Below are 21,159 nucleotides of genomic sequence, written 5' to 3'. Positions count from 1 at the left end.
ATAAAATCCAAACTCCTTTTCAGGGCCTCTAAGGTCTGCCATCATCTGGCCTCTGCCTACCTCTGACCTCATGGCCTTATATCCCTCCCTTGCTCACTCTACTCCAATGACATTGGCCTTATTTTTTGTGTACACCAAGATCATTCCTACCTTCATTTCTTTACACTTGTTTCTTCTGTCTAAATACTGGCTACTTCCATTCAGATGTCATTTCCAAAAATCTCTGACCTTCCTATTTAAAATTGCTTTGTAATCAATCACAAGATCTTTTGCAGTAGTGATAGTTACCATTAACATATTAAAGGGACAATGGGAGGGAGATGATGGGCTGGGGAGCAGCAGCATTAGCCACTAGAGGAGGTTTGGATGGTGAGAAGAAGCCAGTCATGTGAAACTGGGAGAAGTTTCTGAGATGGAATAGGACATACAAAGATCTCCTACTTTTTAAAGAAGAGGAAGAAGCCTGGAACATAGAGAGCAAAGAGGGGAGTAGTACTAATTAAGGGTGGAGGAGTAGGCAGAGCCCAGATCCTTTACCACTTTGTAGGGCAGAATGAGGAGTTAGATTTTAAGTTCAATGGGAAGCCATTGGGATGTTTTATTTTTTATCTTATTTTTTGTTATTATTATTTTTTATTTATTTATTGGCTGTGTTGGGTGTTCGTTGCTGTTTGCAGGCTTTCTCTAGTTATGGCAAGTGGGGGCTACTCTTCTTCTTGGTTCACAGGCTTCTCCTTGTGGTGACTTCTCTTGATACAGAGCATGGGCTCTAGGCGCATGGGCTTCAGTAGTTGCTGCACACGGGCTCAGTAGTTGTGGCACATGGGCTTAGCTTCTCCGCGGCATGTGGGATCTCCTTGGACCACGGATCGAACCCATGTCCCCTGCATTGGCAGGCGGATTCTTAACCACTTTGCCACCAGGGAAGTCCCATTGGGATGTTTTAAACAGGGAAATAACATAGCTGAATTCATGTTATAAAAACATGTTGAACCTTCACTCACCTACTTAGAACTCTTCAATGTCCCATTGTGTTCAGTACAAAATTCAAACTCCTTAGTGGGTCCTTTGTGCTTTGACCTCATCTTCCCTCTTCAGCTTCATTTCCAGATACTGCCTCCCTCTTCTTTGGCCATGTGAAACCTCTGGCAATTTCTTGAGCGGCTTATGTTCTTGTTCCTGATCCTTTGCACATGTTTCCTCTTCTAGAATACCCTTCTGCCTTCTCTTATTTTACCTGCCTGGCCCCGTAGGGACTCAGCTTTGTGTCACCTCCTCCAAGGAGCCTTGACTGATAGTTCCTGCTCAGGGCTGAGTGTCTCTCTTAGGTTCTATCTTGGCTCTGTTAACACTTAACCATGCTGTGTTAAAATTGCCTGTTTACTTTTTTGTCCTTTAAACTGCTAATTCTTTTAGGGCAGATACATGGTATCTTGGTTTTCCTGACATTTGATACTTGCTCCAGGGGAGGTGCTCAAGTGTTTGTTAAATGTGTCCAAACTTTATGTGATACTTATTACCACCCAAATATTACCATATACTTTTGAAAAAGTATACCCTCCTAGCTCAGTTCCAAGGTAGAGGTTGAAAAATGAAAATGCTTACTCTCCCGTGAATTTCTTTATTCTGATAGTACATCTAATGAATGATAATCACTTCACCTTTATTTAAAAAAAACTGATTTTTTAGAATTATGTAAATGACACGTGAATGCATAATCTTTTTACAAAGTTAAACTTTGTAGGAAACTCTTAACACAGTCCTGATTCCTCTCCACCACAAACCTCCTCATTCACATTTTCAAATGACACTTGTCAAATTACACTTGGTTTATGACAAAATCTCCTGACTTTGTCTAAAACAATTCATGTTGTCTTGTAATTTCAGACTTAAAAATTTTCTTGTTATATTTAAATCTGCAATGTCCTGTGATATACTGTGGACACCAGCCAAATGTGGCCTTTGCGCATTTCACATGTGGCTAATCTAAACTGTGTGCTCTAAATGTAACATACTTGGTTTCAAAGACTTAGTTACCACCCCCCTTCAAAAGCAATGTAAATAGTCTCATTAATAATTTTTATTTTGATTACATGTTTAAACAATATTTTGGATATATTATTGTGATTAAAGTTGCCTGTTTCTTTTTTACATTCTTAATGTGACTGCTAGAAAATTTAAAATTACACATGTGGCTTGCATTGTGTTTCTATTGGCCAGTGCTGGTTTAAATAATAAGATAAAAAACACAAAGGTTTTTCTCTTTCACATATAAATACAACTACTTGTTCTTTGATTCTAGAGTTTATATTACTTGTAAATATTTATTAACTTCAGTAACAGTGGTTTTCTATCAAGCAAGACACAGTTCTAGGCGGGGTGTAGGGGATGCAAAGAGAAATAAAACACATTTTCTCTCCTGCAGGAGCTTATGGTCTAGCGGTGGCTTCAGGAATTCATAGAGAAATAAAGCATAGTCTCCCACCTCTAGGAGCCTATGGTGTAGTGGCAGAGAATAGGTGGATATTCCACAGGTCCAAACAAGGTTATACATTAAGGATGAAGGAGGCACAAGATTCAGAAAGATTCTTACGAACCATTCGTTCATTCAGCAAAATTTTTTGAACTGTTTTCTATGTACCAGGATCATTTCCATTATGGCAGTTAGTAGCTGTAGATGCTGTGGATCCTGTATGTAATCAATTAGGATTGGACTTTGTGATTGAATAATCAATAAAATAATTAACCTCATTATTTCTTTTAGCATTAAGTGGGAAAATATATGTACATTTACTGTGCTATATAGATGTTATAAGTTGTTATTTATATGAAATACATTATTTTTTTGTAAATAACAAGCTTACCTACTATATCCACAACTGTTTTGTCAGTAGAGGTGATGGAGTGAGTTAATCATTTATATACAGCTTTCCATGAGTCCTCTAGGCAGAGTTAGTTGTTTCCTGCTTTGGGTGTATATGACACTTGATTAAAATTTTTGTGTGCATTCTTTCCTTCTCCCCAGCATCTTCCTTGAAGCACAGCATCTTGTTTTATTTGCATTTTGAATTTATTATATTATTAATGTCTGTACTCATCCTTTCCTCCTGTATTAATAAATATGTATTAATTATGCATTAATATATATATAATCCTGTCCAAGGATTATCTCTTTACTTGTACATGGTTTCAGGAAGGAAAGCCAGGTTTCAGGAAGGAAAGACAAGTTTCAAGGATCAATTGTTCAGGGCTTTCTAGATGGCAGAGTGGTTGAGAATCTGCCTGCCAGTGCAGGGGACACGGGTTTGATCCCTGCTCCAGGAAGATCCCACATGCTGCGGAGCAACTAAGCCGGTGCGCCACAACTATTGAGCCTGCGCTTTAGAGCCCGTGACCCACAACTGTTGAGCCCATGTGCTGCAACTACTGAAGCCCACGCGCCTAGAGCCCGTGCTTCACCACAAGAGAAGCCACGGCAATAAGGAACCCGTGCACCACAATGAAGAGTAACCCCCACTCACCGTAACTAAAAAGAAAGCCCACGTTCAGCAAAAAAGACCTAACACAGCCAATAAAATAAATAAATTAAAAAAAAAAAGAAGAATCAATTGTTCAGGACTTCCTAGGTGGTGCAGTGGTAAGACTCTGCCTGCCAGAATGGCCATCATCAAAAAAACTAAAAACAATAAATGCTGGAGAGGGTGTGGAGAAAAGGGAACCGTCCTGTTGGTGGGAATGTAAGTTGGTACAGCCACTATGGAAAATAGTTTGAAAGTTCCTTAAAAAACTAAAAATGGAACTACCATATGACCCAGCAGTCCCACTACTGGGCATATACCTGAAGCAAACCATAATCCAAAAAGAAACATGTACCATAATGTTCATTGCAGCACTGTTTACAATAGCCAGGACATGGAAGCAACCTAAATGCCCATCAACAGATGAATGGATAAAGAAGATGTGGCACATATATACAATGGAATATTACTCAGCCATAAAAAAGAATGAAATTGAGTTATTTGTAATGAGGTGGATAGACCTAGAGTCGGTCACACAGAGTGAAGCAAGTCAGAAAGAAAAACAAATACCGTATGCTAACTCATATATGGAATATAAAAAAAAAATGGTACTGATGAACCCAGTGACAGGGCAAGAATAAAGATGCAGATGTAGAGAACGGACTTGACACAGGGTTGGGGGTGGGGGGCAATGGGGAAGCTAGGGCAAAGTGAGAGGGTAGCTTTGACATATGTACACTACCAAATGTAAAATAGATAGCTCGTGGGAAGTTCCTGCATAACATAAGGAGACAAACTCGATGATGGGTGATGACTTAGAGGGCCAGGGTAGGGAGGGTGGGGATATGTGTATAAATACTGCTGATTAATTTTGGTGTACCTTAAAAATTTGCACAGCACTGTAAAGCAGTTATATTCCAATAAAGAGCTTAAATTAAAAAAAAAAAAAAAAAGAATCCATCTGCCAATGAAGGGGACACCGGTTTGAGCCCTGGTCAAGGAAGATCCCACATGCTGTGGAGCAGCTAAGCCTGTGCACCACAACTGCTAAGCCTGAGTGCCACAACTACTGAAGCCCATGCACCTAGAAGCCCTTGTTCTGCAACAAGAGAAGCCACCACAAGGAGAAGCCTATGCACCACAATGAAGAGTAGCCCCCGCTCGCAACTAGAGAAAGCCCACACACAGCAACGAAGACCCAACACAGCCAAATAAATAAATAAATAAAATAAGTAAATCTTAAAAAAAAAAAAAGAATCAATTGTTCAAGTATTTCCGTCTTAATGGAAACAAAGCAGAACTCTCTTGACCTCATATATTCCTTTAGTTACCGCTAAATCCAGTTCTTCTCTTCATGTCATGGTCAAGCTTTAGAAAGAGCATGCTGTTCTCAGTATTCACATTTCATTTGTTTTTCACCCTTTGCACTCTGGCTTCTGCCTTTACCACTAAAATCCAAAGGATGTAAAAAAATTAACTCAAAATGAATCAAAGACCTAAATGTAAAACTATAAAATTCTTAGAAGAGAATTCTTAGGGGAAAAGCTTCATGACATTGGATTTGGCAATTGGATATGATATCAAAACATGACAGCATATGAAAAAATAGATCAAATTTAAAATTAAAAGTTATCAAAATTAAAATCTCTGCAGTAAAGGACAGTATCAACAGAATGAAAAGACAACCTATGGAATGAAAGAAAATGTTTGCAAATCATATATCTGATACAGAGTTAATATCCAAAAAACGTTAAGAAAGAGGAAAGGTTTGGTAGAGCATGAGACTTAAAAGTGAGGAAAGGACTTGAATAGATTTTCTCCAAAGAAGAAAGACAAATGGGCAAAAAGCACAGGGAAAAGTGTTCAACATCCCTAATTATTAGGGAATTGTGACTTGAAAGTACAGCGAGATACCACTGCAGACCCATGAGGGTGGCTGCTGTTTTAAAGGCAGCAACAAAAATAACAAGTGTTGGTGAGGATAAGGAAAAATTGGAACCTTCGTAAATTGTTGGTAGGGATATAAAATGGTGCAGCTATTGTGGAAGCAGTATGGCCGTTTCTCAAAAAATTACACATAGAGTTACCATATGATCTTGCATTTCCTCTTCTAGGTATAAACCCAGAATAATTGAAAGGGACTGAAACAGATATTTGTACACCCACGTTCTTAGGGGCATTATTCACAGTAGCCAAAGGGTGGAAGCAACCCAGGTGTCTATGGAAAGATGGATAGATAAATAAAATGTGGTATAGACATATAGTAGAATATTATTTAGTCTTAAAAAGAAAGGAAATCCTGACACAAGTTACAACATGGATGAACTGTGAAGACCTATGCTAAGTGAAATAAGTCAGTCACAAGAGGACAAATATGGGATTCAGCTTGTAGATGTTTAAGTAGTCAGATTCATAGAGACAGAATTGTGGGGGGAGCGGGAAATGGGGAGATATTATTTAATGAGTACAGTTTCAGCTTGGGAAGGTGAAAAAGTTCTAGAGAGGGATGGTGGTGATGGTGTAGGATAATGTGAATGTACTTAATGCACAGAACTGTACACTTAAAAATGGTTAAAATGGTAAATTTTATGTTGTGTATTTTACCATAATAAAAAAATATATCCAAAGGACATTTTAACAAACTAATTTTATTTGATCCTATTGACAGCTCCCACTTTAAAATTCTTGGATTCTAGAACACATCTCTCATGGTTTTTCTGTTTGTTTCTCTGTCTCTTTCTTTTTCTCCTCGTGGCTCCTCTACCCTTAACTTTGGGTTCTCTCTTTGACTATCTCATTACTTATTACATTTGCATTCATATCCAAGCCTTCCACTACTACTAGCTCTATAGTGGTAGATTATATATCTCTATAAGCGCCAGTCTCCTCATATACAGCTTAGGGTCTAATATCCCTCTCTTATTACTTGTGAAATATGAAATAATACAACATGTTTAGCCTTGCTTGATACGTACTATTATGTTTCAATAAATTAATCTGTATCTCTAGGCTAAAACTTGAGGTCTAGAGCTGTAGTTCCAACAATCTTTTGGACATCCCACTTAGTTGTCCCCTTGAGACCTTAAACTCACTATTTCTAAAACTGGATTTTTTTTCTCCTCATACCTGTGCTTCCACCTCTGTTAACTGTTTTGGTGAATAGCCTCATAATCTAGCCTAGATAGAGGGCTAGACTGATTTATCGGTCTCCTCCACTAAACTGTCTATCACCTTCCCAACAGTAGCTTCTGATGTGTTGTGTGGTGCACTATAGTTTGTTGATTACACAAATGACTGTGTGATTCCTCATCGTGTAGTGGAACACAGACTTTCTGTTATGTTCTATTCCTTGGTTATTTATACAAAATCATGGAACTCAAGTTGAATTCATCAGAATTCTAGGATACTCTTCCTCTGCTTAATTATTGTATTTCCTTTTAATATTATTTTAATATTGTTATTCTTAAGACTCAATATGTGTGTTTTTCCCTAATATTTCATTGAGTTTTTATTGTGGGAAGTTTCAGACATACAATAAAAGAGAAAATGGTATATTGGTTTCCTGTTTCACCTAATAATAATCAATTCATGGCTCTCTTCCTCTTCTCAGAGTACTTTGCAGCAAATTCCAGGCATCATTTTATCAATAAATACCAGTATTTATCTCTAAAGGATGAAAACTTTTTAGACATACCACAATACCATTATCACACCTAAAAATATAATTCCTTGATAACATCAAATATTTAGTCTGTGTTCAAATTTTCCCAGTTGTCACATATACTTTGCTGTTAGTTTTTATTTTTGATTCAGAACCCAGTGTAGAATCATACATTATAATTGGTTGATATGGCTCTTAAGTCTTCATTATGGGTTTCTCCTCCTCTCTTTTTTCCCTTGGAATTTCTTTGTTGAAGAAACTGTTTTCTTTTGATTTCCTAAAAGTCTAGATCTGTTCAACAGAAACATAAAGCAAGCCATATATGTAATTGAAAATTTTCTAGTAGCTACATTACAAAAAGGAAATAAGTGAAATTAATTTTAACAATATATGTTATTACCATGTATTATATCACTTATATGTGGAATCTAAAATATGAACAAATAAATATATCTATGAAACAGAAATAGACTCAGACATAGAGAACAGACTTGTGGTTGCCAAAGGCAGGGACAGAGGGGAGGGTTGGATTGGGAGTTTGGGACTAGCAGATGCAAACTATTATATATAGAATGGATAAACAAATTCCTATTGTATAGCACAGGGAACTATATTCAATATCCTGTAATAAACCATAATGGAAAAGAATATGAATCACTTTGCTGTATACCAGAAACTAACACAACATTGTAAATCAACTATACTCCAATTAAAAAAAAAAAACTAAAAAACCCCACAAAACCTCCAATATATATTATTTAACTCATTATATTGATATTACCGTTTGAACATGTAATTAATATAAAAGTATTAATGTGGTTTTACACATTTTTGGTACCAAATATTCAAAATCCAATGTGTATTTTATACTTGTAGCACATCTCAGTTTGGACTAACTACATACCAGGTTCTCAATAGCATGTGATAAGGGCTACCGTATTGGCCAGGGCAGGTCTAGACTTTGCAGACTGGATGCTTTGCAGAAGAATACTATCAGTGTCAACATTAAAACTAAACACTTTTGGTAAATTCAACTGTAGAGAATTTTTTACAGATGAAGTTGTGAGTCCTTATAAGGGTTAAAAATGTTTTATTTGAAAAAAAAAAAATGTTTTATTTGTACTTTAGTGCCAGTCCAGAGGAATATAATACCGTTGTACAGAAGCCAAGGCAAATTCTATGTCAGTTCATCGACCGAATACTCACAGATGTAAATGTTGGTAAGAACCAATTATTTCTGATATAAATTTTATAAATTAAATTTTCTTTTCCATGTATTCACATTATACTAGCATTTTTCTCCATATAGTTTAAAATACATATTTAGTATTTATGATAGTATTTTCAAGCAAGTTATTTACAGTATTACTTGTTACATAATGTGATTTAGGCTTTTAAGTAATTCTGTTTTCCTCTTTGTTATCTAGGTTTTCTGCTGCTTGCTATGAGTTCTTCTTTGATATATGATATTATTATAGATAAAAATATTTGGCCAGTTCTGTTTTAGCTAGGTCTCGTGTCAGTGGTTGAGAAACAGCAAATGTCATTAAAAAAAAATTCCTTGAATAAGAGTTGGCAACTTTGTCTATGGGAGGTAATAGTATTCTTTGAGTTGCTGAATCAACTATTTCCTGTTTGTGGCAATCTAAAAGATAAATATTACCACCTTGGCAAGATGGTGTCACATGTGTCATGTCTATTAAAATTACATGAGAGGGATAATATAGAGTGGCATTTGGCTCATGGTTTGTAAATTTAATTCCAACTTTGACACAGATTTTATGACTTTCAATAGTCATTTAGCCTTTGTTTTTCAATCAGTAAAATTATGAGTTCCCGAAAAATAACAAAGGACTACTGCATACTTCCAAGATGTGTTTTCATGTGGTACTCCATCTGTTCAGACCACTTGTCCTTACCCTGTCTGTTTGACCAACTCATCATCTAGGAGTCAACTCCTTCACAGCATGTTCCCAGACACTTGTTTCCTTTATTGTGGATTAGTGAAGTTAACATATTGTATTGTAATTACTAGTTTATTTGTCTGACTCCCTTACCTGATTGTGAGGGGTTTTTTTAATCCTCAGATTTTAACACAGTGCCAGGCGTATTGTAGGCCTATAGCACATGTTTGGTGAATGGATATAATAGATGAATACATGTGACTATCAAACATTTAAAATTAGGCAGATAGGACTGTAGTGCGTTTAGCTCCATCAGTATATCATGAGCACTGTGTTGGACATAATTCTTGTCATGAAAGTCTCGTTTCTTAACAAAAGGACTGCCGTTTAATTTGTCATGACTCTTTAGAATGAATCTTTTACTGTTTTAGTTGCTCTGGAACTTGTAAAGAAAACTGACTCTCAGCCAACCTCTGTGATGTTGCTTGATTTCATCCAACATATCATGAAGTCCTCCCCACTTATGTTTGTAAATGTGAATGGAAGCCATGGGCAAAATGAGGCCAAAGACAGTTGTATTGGTGAGTCCTGCTGTTTGTACGTTCATTTGCAGTCTCTTTATGAACTGTACCCTTTTCTGCTCTTCTGAAATATACACATTGCTACACATATTTGGGTCAAATTTGCTATAAATTGAGAGAGCAAAATGGTAATGGTTAGTTTTATTTCAGCAGCCTTATTGTTTTCTTTTAGTATGAACTAGATACCCAGATGGAGCAGAAGTAATTGAATATGTTGATATGCCATTGAACACTTAAGCAGTTTTCTTTATTCTGGTTTTGGTAATCTCTTTCTTCTAGATCAGGCATTAGCAAACCATGCCCCACAGGCTTGCTGCCTGTTATGTGAACAGAGTTTTATTGGAACATATTCGTGATCATTTATTTACTTATTGTCTGCAACTACTTCAAAGGCAACACTGAGTATTTGACAAGGAGATCATATGGCCCTCAAGCCTAAAATATTTCCTATTTGGCCCTTTAAGAACAAGTTTGTTGACTCCTGTTTTAAATGCTGAAGCTTTTTTCTAGGCTTTATCCTTATTGTTCCCACTAGTTTTATCTCTTTATTGGCTTCCTGATAAAGAGATGTAAAACATTTCTTTTTTTTTTTTCTGTACAATGCATAGAGTATTTTAACATTTTTTGCTTGAATTTCAAGACTCAACTTTGATAGTATGTCCTCTAAAAAGTCTTTTCTGACCATTGCTGACTGCCTACCCTAGGACAGCTTAGTTGCTCTTTCTTTATGCTCTGTTAGTACAACGTGTTCTACATTCTTTCTATCATGGTAACTATTAAACTGTATTATAAATACCTGTTTGTCTATATTCTTTGCTACACTGATTTTTAAACAATAGGTTATACCCCATTTAGTGGGTATTGAAGATGAAATATAATTGACTAGAAAATATCATAGTAAGTTGCATGTAATAAGAAAAGTACTGTTTCATGAAACTTTTGTTTCATATATTTAAATAAAAGAAATGTGCATAGGTATACTGGATCGTGATATAAAATATATCTCTTAGTTGCAGTTAAGAAGTTCAAGAAACTGTATTGTAGGATTCAGGAGGACAGGACTGTGACATGATTTGTTCTTATGAATTTGAGACAGTCATTACTCAATAATATTTTTTGAAGGAGTGATAATAACTACTGTTTCTTGAACATTTATTTAACTTTAGGCACTATGCTGAGAATTTCAAATATATTATCTTACTTGATCAGGGTAACATATAAAGTGGGTGTCATTATTTCCCTTTCACTGATGAAGTTACAGAAGTTTAGAGAAATGAAAAGTTCACACAACTAATAAGTGGAGAGCTAGGAACTTGTCTGACTCCAAAATTGGTATTCTAAACTATTATAATAGGTCTTCATTGTGTAGAGAATGTTTTAGACTATTTTTTAGTGAAGTTTTACTTTAAAAACAAATCATCAAGCATTTAGCAAATTAATTAGCACTGATATATTTATTTAATATCTTTCTTGTTTGTTTATTTCAAAGAATTCAGTAATTGGATCATAACAAGACTTCTACGGATTGCAGCAAATCCATCCTGTCATATGTTACACAAAAAAATCTGTGAAGTCATCTGCTCATTATTATTTCTTTTTAAAAGCAAGAGTCCTGCTATTTTTGGAGTCGTGACGAAGGAATTATTATATCTTTTTGAAGACTTGATTTACCTCCACAAGAGAGATGCATTGGGACACTTTATGGAATGGCCAGTGGTAGTTAGCCGATTTTTAAGTCAATTAGATGAACATGTAGGATATTTACAACCAGCTCCTTTGCAGTTCATGAACATGCAAAATTTAGAGTTTATTGAAATTACTTTATTAACGGTTCTTATTCGTATCATTGCAATTGTGTTTTTTAGAAGGCAAGAACTCTTACTTTGGCGTATAGGTTGTGTTCTGCTAGAGTATGGTACTCCAAAAGTTAAATCCTTAGCAATTAGCCTTTTAACTGAACTCTTTGAGCTTGGAGGACTACCAGCACAACCAGCCAGCACTTTTTTCAGCTCATTTTTGGAATTGTTAAAACGCCTTGTAGAAATGGATGCTGACCAATTGAAACTCTATGAAGAGCCATTATCAAAGCTGATAAAGACACTATTCCCCTTTGAAGCAGAAGCTTATAGAAATATTGAGCCTGTCTATTTAAATATGCTGCTAGAAAAACTCTGTGTCATGTTTGAAGACGGTGTGCTTCTGCAGCTTAAGTCTGATTTGCTAAAAGCAGCTTTATGCCATTTACTGCAGTATTTCCTTAAATATGTGCCAGCTGGGTATGAATCTGCTTTACAAGTCAGGAAGGTTTATGTGAGAAATATTTGTAGAGCTCTTGTGGATGTGCTTGGAGTTCAGGTAGATGCAGAGGTAGGTCATTTTTAAGCTTACTTGTTAAGCATGTATTTTCTTATTTTAAGTGTATGCGTATATATAAGATTAATAATGAAAAAATAGAATATCTTTAATAATAATTACATTCAGAATGGGATGATTTTTATAACCTATTTTGGTTTCCTATTATGGATTTTTAATTCGATTTTAGAAAGATTTGTGCACTGTGTTGGTAATGAAGTGCCAATGGAGTAGAATGTTTTAAAATAGAGTTTGTGAAGTGAAAACATGTTTGTTGCCCATTATTAATTAAAAGGGGGGGGCTTCCTAGGTGGCGCACTGGTTAAGAATCCACCTGCTAATGCAGGGGACACGGATTCGATCCCTGCTCCAGGAAGATCCCACATGCCGTGGAGCATCTAAGCCCTTGCGCCATAACTGTTGAGCCTGTGCTTTAGAGCCCATGACCCACAACTACTGACCCATGTGCTGCAACTACTGAAGCCCACGTGTCTAGAGCCTGTGCTCCTCAACAAGAGAAGCCACGGCAATGAGGAGCCTGCGCACCACAACAAAGAGTAGCCCCCACTCACCACAACTAAAAGAAAAGCCCGCACACAGCAAAAAAGAACCAACACAGCCAATAAAATAAATAAATTTATTTAAAAAATGAATAAAATAAAAATAAAAAGGGACCAGTTATCAACTTCATTGCTAAAACTTTGAGCACTCACATAGATTTTTCTTTGACAGGTTATAATTAATCACTTCTAGAAAACCTGTGGATAGTCATGCCGAATTATGCCTTTTTTTCTATTTGGACTGTGGGAGACAGGCAGTACAATAAAATAGATGTGCAATAAATTGATTAAATATTTTAGTTTATTTTATCTGTGTGTCTTGCTAGATTTGTAGTATAAAAGAAGTTAGTAATTCCCTTGTAGAATTTTTCTTTGTGGCATTTTGGTCTAGGGAAAAACAGGTTATAGAGAGGAGAATTTGTCTTAGGCTTCTAAGACCATAGTTCTAGATATAGAACTATATATGTGTTTCTGTATAGAGTGTGAAATAATATAGATTAACAGGTTTTTGTTTTGCTTGATGAAACTCTGAAAATAGTTTCTACCATGTTTGAAATCTTAATACCTAATGCATTTTTGTTGTCTATGAATAGTATAAACTTATTTTCTAAGAATTAGTTTTTAAAATTATTTTTGCTTTCTCAGTATTTGTTGGGCCCACTTTATGCAGCCTTAAAAATGGAAAGTATGGAAATCATTGAGGAAGTTCAGTGCCAGATTCAACAGGAAAATCTCAGCAATGATAGCGATGGAGTGTCACCCAAAAGGCGTCGACTCAGCTCATCTAACTCCTCCAAAAGAGCACCAAAACAGACTGAGGAGTATGACCTTCATTCAGTTTGTATTTAGCCACTTAATAAAACTTTAGTCACTTAAAAATCACCTTTACTAAGTGCTATGACTTAAATACACAAAGAAAATTTGTAGTTTCTATAGGTAGCCAAAGGAATGCTAAAGGTATTTTAATAGTTCTTGTAGTCTATTCTAGTATAAAAGATTTCATGGTGAAATATGGTTACTTAAAAGACTTTTTTAAGTCTTTACTTGCCTAATTTAAGTTTTTAATACATGAAAAATCTCTGCGACTATAAATCTATCAATTTCAAAAATGTTAACAAACTTTTTTTGTAATATAGCCAAAGAATTCCCATATTTCAGCCACTGTAAAAGTTGGTTTAAATTTCAGTAGTTGTAGGGTCCCTGGCAGTCCAGTGGTTAGGACTTGGCGCTTTCACTGCCGTGGCCCAGGTTCAACCTCTGTTTGGGGAACTAAGACCCCGCAAACTGTGTGACACGGCCAAAAAAAAAAAATTTCAGTAGTTGCCATTACATGATGCCTTTTGTTTTAAATATTTTTCATATGTAAGCAAAATTATATAAATTCATATGAATAAAAATATCTTTACACTCTGGTTATAATTAATTACAGAATTAAGCATGTGGACATGAACCAAAAAAGCATATTATGGAGTACACTGAAACAGAAGGCTGAGGACCTTCAGATTTTCCTTGAATTCAATAATCTGAAGAATCCTCTTATTGAGACTTTAGAAGGAATCACTGTCGTCCTACAACTGACTGCTCTGTGTACTTTTCATTGTTCTCATCAAAACATGGACTGGTAAAACAACTTGTATTTTATGGGTGGGTTTTGTGTAATAAATTTGAATTTATTGTTTTGGAAGACCTCTTTATTCACTTGATGTTTGTGACCTAAGAATACAAACTTTTCAGTGAAATAGAAATTTGTTTTTTACTGAGCACCTGCTGAATGTCAGATACTGTGTTAGGTACTATACATATCTTATTTAATCTTTCCAACAATTCTGCGAAGTAGATGCTATTATGTCCACTTTGCACATTAGAAATTCAAGCTCAGAGAAATGAGGCTTTTTTTGTCTGCAGCCTAAACTGACTTTCCTGAGCAGAAGAGTAGAACACATTTTTATACAACTCAAAAGCCAGTGCTCTTCCAGCCAAACATTTTGTCAAGAGAACTTTGCCCTTTGATAATAAAAGTAGGAATTTAAAACTCATTAGAGGTATATTTTCAGTTTAGCATTCTTTAATACAGGTTAATTACTCTGTCAGAAGAAACAAAGCGTGAAGCCTCTCTGAAGATTGTCTTATTTTTACTGCCACATTGTAGACCAACACTCCTTGTTAATTATTTACATGATCATTTATTCTGTATTTTTTGACTCATTCTTAACTAGCTAATACAGAGTTATGAAGGAGATTTTAAAGAAACTATATTAATTCAGATTACATTAAATTTGGAATTTGAGATAATTTGAAGGAATAGCTAGTTAGGTTGAAGTCTGCCTTTGTCCTATTATTAAGAAAGGATTTTCAGAGGCGTATTTTATGTTATTTTAAAGCCTAATGGTGTCACATTTGAATATCATAGATTAATTTTAATTACCAAATCCTGAGTGATTTAGACATAAAGAGATTAAACTTAAAATAATAATGATATATTAATTGATATGCACATTTATTTTGAATTGGTTTAAAGTTATAGGTTAGTTTTATACTCAAAATTTCTTTTGGCTTACTACAGTATTAGTTTTGACTACAACAAAATTTATTTTAATTCTGTGTCTTAAAAAATATTTTAATTGCAGCTATAATTTCAAGGACGGTCAACAGAAATGTAAGAAGAAACCTTCAGTAATAATAACTTGGATGTCTTTGGATTTTTACACAAAAGTGCTTAAGAGCTGCAGGACTTTGTTAGAATCTGTTCAGAAACCTGACCTGGAGACAATTATTGACAAAGTAGTGAAAATATATGATGCTTTGATGTATATTCAAGGTGAGTACAAAAAAGCAATGGATCAAAATAACCTTTAAAAGGTAATCAGTATAGAAAATAGGTTTTCTCTTTTGCCTAAGGCTTAAATGCTCAAATGTTGGGAACACCCAAAAGTTTTTTCTTGATTTCAGTTCTATTAAGCTTATCAATAATTTATAAATTCTAAATTTATGTGTAATATTTTGATTTATTCTTTTTCAGTCAGTAAAAATTATTTATAAATTTAAAAGTTTTGATTTGAGAATCTGAAGAGTGCTATGATTTTTCTAAAAAATGTATAAATGCATATTTTTTATAAAGTCACATTTAATTCCTTTGGGCTTACAAACCTCAGAACATCATCTCTGTGCTAAGAACCTGTTTATTGAATGTTTGCTGTACTTCCACTTGCAAAAGACATGTGTAGAATGTCTTTTTTTATTGAAAGAAGACACAAGTAAATATGATTAAGGAAAAGATATAATTAATCACCTATTGTGTATTTCTGTAGTAAAAACTTCATTTGAAGATCATATCCTGGAAGATTTATGTGGAATGCTTTCACTTCCATGGATTTATTCCCATTCTGATGATGGCTCTTTAAAGTTGACCACATTTGCCACCAGTCTTCTAGCAGTAAGCCAGAGGATTTCAGAGAGCTACTGTAAGTGGTCACAAAATTCTGTATGTGGGATTTGTTTTAACTTATCTCTATATAGGACTTCTAACACTTATCATTTCTATTTTTTCAATAATTACAAGAGAAGGTACATTTTTTAATAATTCAAAAAGGAGTTAAACATGTAGAAAGAAATAAATTGTTGGATTTGTAGATCCTCAACTCTATTCTGCCAACATTGTTCTGCAACGATGTCGTTCCAGTTTATATTCCTTTTAGCAGAATATGTGAGTTCCTGTTGTTTCATATCCTCACCAGCACTTGGCATTGTCAAATTTTAAAACTTTTTTCCATCTTAAAAATAAAAAAGAGGGAATTCCCTGGTGGTCCTATAGTTAAGACTCTGCACTCTCACTGCAGAGGGCCCGGGTTCAGTCCCTGGTCAGGAAGCTAAAATCTCACAAGCCTTGCAACGTGGCCAAAAAAAAAAAAGAGAGACTATCAAAGATGTAAGTACCTAAACAAATATATATTTTTTGCTATCTGATGGGTGTTTTAATTGGGATTTCCCTGATTATCTAGTAAGATTGTGTATAGACCTTTCTCAGTGCACGTGCTTTATTTTTGGGAAGGGAGCTTTCAATTAAATATTATATGTATTTTAAATGTTACTTGACTTTACAACAAAGAATAAATATATGTGTGTGTGTATATATATAAAATTAACACTTAGGAGTCTTCATTAACAGACTTAATTTTTTCAGCACCACAGGCACAGTCACGGTGTGTATTTCTTCTAACTCTTTTTCCAAGAAGAATATACCTGGAGTGGAGAACAGCAGTTTACGGCTGGGCCCTGCAGAGCTCCCATGAAGTAATCCGGACAAATTGTATTAGTGGATTTTTTATCTTATTACAGCAGCAGAATTCTTGTAACAGAATTCCCAAAATTCTTATGTATGTATTAATATTTTATTTTATTTTTTATTTATTGGCTGCATTGAGTCTTCATTGCTGTGCACGGGCTCTCTGTAGTTTGTGGAGAGCGGGAGCTACTCTTCATTGCCGTGCACAGGCTTCTCATTTTGTGGCTTCACTTGTTGTGGGCTCTAGAGCACGGGCTTAGTTGCTCCATGGCATGTGGGATCTTCCTGGCCCAGGGCTTGAAACCGTGTCCCCTGCGTTAGCAGGCGGGTTCTTAACCACTGCGCCACCAGGGAAGCCCTGTATATATTAATATTTTAATTTGAATATACAACTTGATTGGACAGATATATATGCAAATTTATGTTTACTGCTGGGTATATAGAGCAAATGTTGCTTTTAGTTCTAAACATTTTTTCCTTCTACCCTTTGTTTTACCAGTACTTTTGCCTCAAATTAAGCAAGACTATTTATAGACCACAAAATTAAGCAAGAAGCTTTAATACTTTTTGTTTTTTCCCCCCTAGAGATAAAGTCAAAGATGATTCTGATATTGTCAAGAAAGAATTTGCATCCATACTTGGTCAGCTTGTCTGTACACTTCATGGCATGTTTTATTTGACAAGTTCTTTAACAGAACCTTTCTCTGAACGTGGACATATTGACCTTTTATGTAAGAGGCTAAAAGTTACTTCTCAACATGAATGTTCATCTTCTCGACTGAAAGCTTCTGTTTGCAAGCCATTTCTTTTCCTACTGAAAAAAAAAACACATAGTCCAGTGAAACTTGGTGAGTTGTTTGTTATGATTTATTTAATATTTTAAAACCTGAAGCTCTCTTTTTTAAATCAGTGGTGGAATTAGCCTAAAGCCTTAAAAAATTAGACTTGCTTGATAGATTCAATGCTTATGTAGTGATTATTCATAAATAGGATGTTTAGTATTAGACTATCACAGAACTAACAGGGAAGTAATTTTTGGATTTTTTTAAATTGCTTTTGTGATTTGACGTGTAATGGGGCATACCTGATGTTTGGTTCAGTGTTGTGAGGTTCAGTATTCTGTATCCTCTTTAGTGATTTCAGGGACCTTCTTAATGTGTCCCCTGCCACTACTTTGGACCTTCAGAACTTCAAAACTAGTTAGATACTTTGCCCACTGAGGAGTTTGAATAATATCTTTGCCATTTTCTAATGGTAATAGTGTATGAATTTGTTGGAAACATGAGATTTATACACATACTTGGAAGATTGCTTTGGGTAATAAATTACAATTTGTCCTCAAGTTTTCAAAACAGTATATGATAGGTGATTTCTAGGACTCCCTGAATCTAATAATGTAATGTATTATAAGATTAACAGTAAGGCTAAGCTTGCCCTTAATTCACAGTTCTTTAGATTAGTGAAATGTGCTTTTAAGTATACCCCAGTACTATAATGATCTACCAAATCTAAATGACTAATCATTTTAAAGCTTTTAAAAATTCTAGAATTTATTTTAGATGTAAATTATGTGTAGCTTTTATTAACTATAAAGTCAATTTAAATTTATAAGTATTCATTTTTAAGTATTCATTTTAGTCCTCCAAATTCTGTATGCTTTACAAATTTAAACACTAAATATTGCCTTTATTAGACAGCTTAGCATTCTTTGTAGTATGTTACATATTGACAGTATTTTTATAATAAAACTTTCCTATTTACTGTGTTAAATTAGGTATTATATGCTCTTGTCCTTTAGCTTTCATAGATAATCTGTATCATCTTTGTAAGCACCTTGATTTTAGAGAAGATGAAACAGATGTCAGAACGGTTCTTGGAACTTTATTAAATTTAATGGAAGATCCAGACAAGGATGTTAGAGTGGCGTTTAGTGGAAATATCAAGCATATATTGGAATCCTTGGATGCTGAAGACGGATTTATAAAAGAGGTTGATGATTTTTATTTCAAATTTTATTTTTATGTGTTTTCATAAATGTGGCTCTAAAAATTTCTTTAACTAGTTAACTTTATTGTTCCAGCTTTTTGTGTTAAGAATGAAGGAAGCATACACACATGCTCAGATCTCAAGAAATAATGAGTTGAAGGATACCTTGATTCTTACAACAGGGGATATTGGAAGGTATTTTTGGCAGCTTTTGTATACTTCTTTATTTTGGCCATTCTTTTTTGTTTGCCTGCTGTTAGAAATGGTGATTTGAGAGATGTGATGTTATAGAAAAAAGTGTGATATCAGTATGCATTTATTTGTGGATTTCCATTTATTTTCAAAACATTGATGCTAACTTTTTTTGTTGTTATAATTTTAGGGCAGCAAAAGGGGATTTGGTACCTTTTGCACTCTTGCACTTATTGCATTGTTTATTATCCAAGTCAGCATCTGTCTCTGGAGCAGCATACACAGAAATTAGAGCTCTGGTTGCAGCTAAAAGTGTTAAACTGCAAAACTTTTTCAGCCAATATAAGAAACCCATCTGTCAGGTAAGAGTCAGCATTGGCCTTTACTATAGGAAATAGCATTACTTTGCAAAAGTTGAAAAAAGAACATATATGTGTTTTACTTTTCTTGCTTTAAAAGGTATTTTTTTAAATGATGTATTCAGTTTACTTAAAATAACCTAAATCTTACCATTTTTATGTTTTAGTATCTTGGTCTGAAGATGGTAGGCTATAAATGGGAGAGGGGAAAATGTCATAATAACTATTATGCTCTATTGTTAATCTGTTAAGAGAAGCTTTTATTAGTCTTTCTTTTAGTGATAATAAACTTTTTTATGCCTTGATATTATGGATAAGGAACTTTGTTTTAAAAAAGGTTGATTCAAGGCTGAAAAGGTAGGATATGTTAAAATACAGGCTTTCTCTGTTAGTGGTGTAGTCCTTAGCAAGATATTCAGATTTCTTAACTAAGCTTGATTACTTCATCTGTAAAGGGGAATTTATACATACTCTACCTCATTAAGGTTGCTATAAAAATTAAATGAACTAATTCAGATAATATATTTAGAACACTGTCTGATATTGTCCTTTATGTTAGCTTAAAACATATTAGTTAAATGTTCTTTGTTGTGTGAAAACTAACAAGTCATTTTGCTCTAGTTTTTGGTAGAATCCCTCCACTCCAGTCAGATGACAGCACTTCCTAGTACTCCATGCCAGAACGCCGAGATGCGAAAACAAGATGTGGCTCACCAGAGAGAAATGGCTTTAAATACTTTGTCTGAAATTGCCAACGTTTTTGACTTTCCTGATCTTAATCGTTTCCTTACTGTAAGTTGTAATGTATAGTTGACTTAATTGAGGTTTTCAATTCAATATTTTGTGTTTATTCCATTCTAGATTTTTTTTTTAAGAGAATCTGGCAAGTACAATGAAGACCATAGATTTTCAAGTTTACGTTTTCTATTGACTTTGATATGATAATGTTACTTATGTTATAAAAGTGAAATATGTGTTGATTCGAGTCATTGTTCTATATAGTTAACTATCTTGAAAGGTTGATACTAATTAATGCTAATTAATTCAGTTTACTGAGCCCTGTGCTTAGTGCTATGATTGGTTCCATTGGTAATAGAAAGTCTAATATGATCACATCTCCCCATAAGGAGCTGGAGTAATATAGTACAAACTAGTGCTATAGATGACCTGTGAATTCAGATGATAGTGTTTGTAGTATGGAGTGGTTTGAGAAGCCTTTGAAAAGTCATTAGTAGGGCTGAGGTTTGAAAGACGGTTGGTGTAGATTATCTTCTTATGTCCTCTTGAAGGCAAAGTTTATTATTCTTAGCTAATAAATTATAGTAGTGATCCATGCAGAATTTTTCCCTATAGTATTATCATATTTTAGCAAACTTAAATTCCATGTAAATTGGACAAATCCTAGAAGGAAATATGATACTTACACTAAGAACCACAAAGATATTTTTACCTTTTCATTCCGTAGTTCCATCTGGGAGCCCCGAAGCACAAATGTTTATTGCAGTATTTTCCAAGTAGCAAATAAACAAAACCATGAGAAGAAACTAAATGTCTAATATTTAGGTCATAGAATATTATGTACCTTACCATAATAATTACAAACACTTTATAGAAATTACCTTATGTCATAACAGTCTTGTAGGATTAATATTAAGTTGAAAGATATAACACAAATAAAGTTTATGTGTCTCTGAGGGCAGGGCCCGAGTCTTGTTCACTGTCGCATCTCAGTGCCTAGGATAGTGCCTAACACGTAGTGGTTGT

At 34.6% G+C, this 21,159-nt stretch overlaps 1 protein-coding gene across 5 annotated transcripts in view; it reads left to right on the top strand.

The window, feature by feature from the left end:
- Positions 1–21,159, top strand: part of ATR (ATR serine/threonine kinase) — a 104,212-nt gene that overhangs the window by 5,464 nt on the left and 77,589 nt on the right. For 4 of the 5 annotated variants that reach the window (XR_009054237.1, XM_057738245.1, XM_057738247.1 and 1 more), the window contains exons 2-14: positions 8,308–8,399; positions 9,515–9,664; positions 11,154–12,031; positions 13,222–13,397; positions 14,006–14,197; positions 15,204–15,394; positions 15,885–16,037; positions 16,757–16,949; positions 17,444–17,706; positions 18,657–18,847; positions 18,939–19,039; positions 19,227–19,398; positions 20,017–20,187. Coding sequence is in view for 4 of the 5 variants with exons in the window: in XM_057738245.1 (XP_057594228.1) it covers positions 8,308–8,399; positions 9,515–9,664; positions 11,154–12,031; positions 13,222–13,397; positions 14,006–14,197; positions 15,204–15,394; positions 15,885–16,037; positions 16,757–16,949; positions 17,444–17,706; positions 18,657–18,847; positions 18,939–19,039; positions 19,227–19,398; positions 20,017–20,187 (2,923 nt within the window). In the remaining variant the exon portion in view is untranslated. Of the gene's footprint in view, positions 1–8,307; positions 8,400–9,514; positions 9,665–11,153; positions 12,032–13,221; positions 13,398–14,005; positions 14,198–15,203; positions 15,395–15,884; positions 16,038–16,756; positions 16,950–17,443; positions 17,707–18,656; positions 18,848–18,938; positions 19,040–19,226; positions 19,399–20,016; positions 20,188–21,159 lie in introns of those variants that run through there. The other variant, XM_057738246.1, reaches the window with a different exon arrangement.

Source organism: Hippopotamus amphibius, chromosome 6, assembly GCF_030028045.1.
Source record: "Hippopotamus amphibius kiboko isolate mHipAmp2 chromosome 6, mHipAmp2.hap2, whole genome shotgun sequence".
NCBI lineage: Eukaryota > Metazoa > Chordata > Mammalia > Artiodactyla > Hippopotamidae > Hippopotamus > Hippopotamus amphibius.
Note: the sequence above shows the minus strand (reverse complement) of the source record. Positions and strands in the feature narration are given on the sequence as shown.